The sequence below is a fragment of the Amphimedon queenslandica genome, unplaced genomic scaffold (assembly GCF_000090795.2).
Source record: "Amphimedon queenslandica unplaced genomic scaffold, v1.1 AMPQUscaffold_10286, whole genome shotgun sequence".
NCBI lineage: Eukaryota > Metazoa > Porifera > Demospongiae > Haplosclerida > Niphatidae > Amphimedon > Amphimedon queenslandica.
The window spans coordinates 1-3,011 of NW_003549443.1; the positions used below are offsets into that span (position 1 = coordinate 1).

Below are 3,011 nucleotides of genomic sequence, written 5' to 3' on the forward strand. Positions count from 1 at the left end.
TTGCTTGTACATAAAGACACTGACACAGACAAAGGCAAAGGCAAAGACAAAGACACACACACAACATATATAAAAGTAGCACCACCTGATGGCTTGTAGTTGTTCCTTTACCTTCCCTAGCTGTTTCTTTGTCAGTTGTACGTGTGCTGTTATTGAGTCTTCATTGTGCTTCTCTTGTTCTTCTCTCTTCATTTTCTTTTTACATCCAACCGTATTGTATGCACATGGTATGATAGCTTTAGGGCAGGTCTCATTGTGTAGTGATTGTGAACGTCGTCGTGGTGTCATATTGCAACCTTCATTACTGCATTGGATTGGGAGGTCAGGACACTCATCAAAATGATTGCTGCTTGTTATCAGTTGATATTGACCTCTTTGGTTGCAATACTGACAGTTAACCATTCGTTCAAGACAGTTATCTGTCAGATGTATCTCCAGTGAACTTCTCCTAATCTTCTCTCCACACTCATTAGTACAAGGTACCAGTTGATAGGGACAACTATTAAGATGAGTATCAATTGATGTATCATTAGTTTCATTAATAGTTCCCTGCCACTCACAACCCTCCTCACTGTTAGTACAGTAAACCTTAAGACCCATGATCTCACGGTTGATTCCACCATCTCTAAAGCAGTTGATTGGCTCTCGACATAAAGGACACCTTTTGTCTTCCATTTGGTCTAGACAGCTCTTGCAAAACCTTTTTGCACAGCAGGTAGCTTGTTGAGGATCACATAGTACGAATGTACAAATGCTGCATTTTAATTCATCCCTAGGCTCACCATCAACAAACTTATACCTATGTCTACCAGTAGCCATTGCAGCAATGATAAGGATTACAGGGTGTGTCTGTTTACTGTAACTGGTTGCTATGACATCTGTCAGATTATGAATTTATAATCATAATGCTGACTGCTTCAACTGATAACAGAGACTTACCTCAGCGCATAAATTTTGTACTCTATAAAACAATTTTTTAATTTTGTTGCATTATCTGATGCGAACATGATGCCAGTGGAATATTTGATTAGCTGGACTTTCTGTGTTGAACCTCCTCTGTGGATAGACTAAGCCCATTATGTAGATGTGTGGTACAAAATTTTCTCAAAATGGTGTCCAAAAGGGTAGCAGTTGTTACTGGCTCAAACAAAGGCATCAGACTTGTAATTGTTTTGTAGTCACTGTCACTAAGAAGTTTGATGATGATGTTATCATCAAACTTCTTGCAGAGACTACAAACAATTGCAAGTCAAATTGGGCTAAAATAGGTAGCAGCATATGAAATTTTCCAACACCTAAATTTTCGATTTTGTATTTTATAACCATTGAAAATAACCAGATATACAGTAAATCAAGCTTAATTTGCCAAATTTGGCAAGTCACTCCATGTATTCTTTTTCAAAGGTCAGCAATAGAACTTTTACACATTTTAATCAATAAAATATCAAAAAAACTATTAGTAAAATTAATTTTTCACTCACTAGCTACTAGTAATATCAAAAATTGTCATTTTTTAAACATTTTGACTGTATAATCCCAGATGCTCCTACTAGCCATGGCTTTGTCTTTGATGTAGCCTTTACACTGACTCTGAAGTACAGACTATCATCTTTAAGATACTGACAATTAGTAGCTGGATTATATTCTAACTGTTCTTGTGATATGAACTGTATGCGACCCAATCCACCACCTGTGCTTCTACCTTCCCTCACCCTTTGACTGCCTTTAGTTGTCGATTCAAACAATGCAGTACATTTCTTATGATTCTTATCCTCAAGTTGATTCAGTAGTTCTATAGTGACTCTTCCTTGAAATGGCCACTCCAATGTATCATCATATTCTCCTGCCATGAGATATATAAAGCAAGAGACGTGTGTACCTTCACCAGTACCAGTACCATTAGGATAGACACTTAATGACATCTTATATCCTCCTTGTGATGTGTAAAACCCTGGGCTGTGCCAATGGTCATCTCGTTCTTTCTTCTTTGTATATTTGTTTAGCATAATGACTTGATTGGTTGGAAGTAGTAACTGCAAAGTATCAATCTCCTGTTGTAGATTATTAATTCTTTTAACTGCTACCTTTAGATGTTCTTTAATTGATTCTTCATTGTGCTTCTCAAGATCTTCTCTCCTCAGTACCTTATTACATCCAACAGTACGGTATTCACATGGTATGACAGCTTTAGGGCAGGTCTTTTTATGTGACGCTACTAAACGTTGTGGCATCTTCTCACTGCAGCCACATAAAACTGGGAGGTCAGGACACTCATCAAGATGACTACTGCTTGTTATCAGTTGGTGAGGCCCTTTTTTTAGACAGAACATACACTGGGCTAGTCGTTTAGCACAGTTGTCTGTCAGATGTGTCTTCAGTGAACTTCTCCTAATCTTCTCTCCACATCCATTAGTGCAAGGTACCAATTGATAGGGGCAGCTATTAAGATGAGTATTAATTGATGTACCAGTTTCATTAATAGTTCCCTGCCACTTACAACCCTTCTCACTGTTAGTACAGTGAATCTTAAGAGCTATGATCTCACGATTGATGCCACCATCTCTGAAGCATTTGATTGGTTTTCGACATAGAGGACACCTTTTACCTTTTATTTGGTCTAGACAGCTTTTGCAAAACCTGTTTGAGCAGCAGGTAACTTGATGAGGATCACGTAATACTAGTGTACAAATGCTGCATTTTAATTCATCTCTAGGCTCACCATCAACAAACTTATAGCCATATCCACCATATGATGATCCACCAGTAGCCATTTTGACAAGTAGATCTATTCTATCATGTGATAGTTGATATAGTCTAGTGATATTTTGACCACAATGAGGTCATTGGTATATAATGTAGGAAACTGTAATGATCTGTGTTCTTGTATCCAACCTGCATGCATGCAGTTTACTACTGACATAATGCACTGTTAATTTAAAATTTCTATATGTATATTTGTAGTATGTACATCACTTTCTTTATTATTAAAAAAAATTACAGTAAGGCTAGGT

The 3,011-nt window shown here is 37.3% G+C and overlaps 2 protein-coding genes across 2 annotated transcripts; both read right to left on the reverse strand.

The window, feature by feature from the left end:
* Positions 1-111: 111 nt before the first annotated feature.
* LOC105315427 (TNF receptor-associated factor 4-like) lies at positions 112-819 on the reverse strand (the record flags this gene model as incomplete). The annotated part of the gene is made up of 1 exon (XM_011410082.1): positions 112-819. A coding segment is annotated over exon 1 (708 nt), but the record flags the coding sequence as incomplete, so codon positions are not given.
* A 671-nt stretch (positions 820-1,490) lies between these two features.
* Positions 1,491-2,771, reverse strand: LOC100634962 (TNF receptor-associated factor 5-like). Its single transcript, XM_003391200.2, has one exon. The coding sequence runs from the start codon at positions 2,769-2,771 to the stop codon at positions 1,497-1,499; it is 1,275 nt and encodes a 424-aa protein (XP_003391248.1). The 3' UTR covers positions 1,491-1,496.
* Between the last annotated feature and the right edge of the window lie 240 nt (positions 2,772-3,011).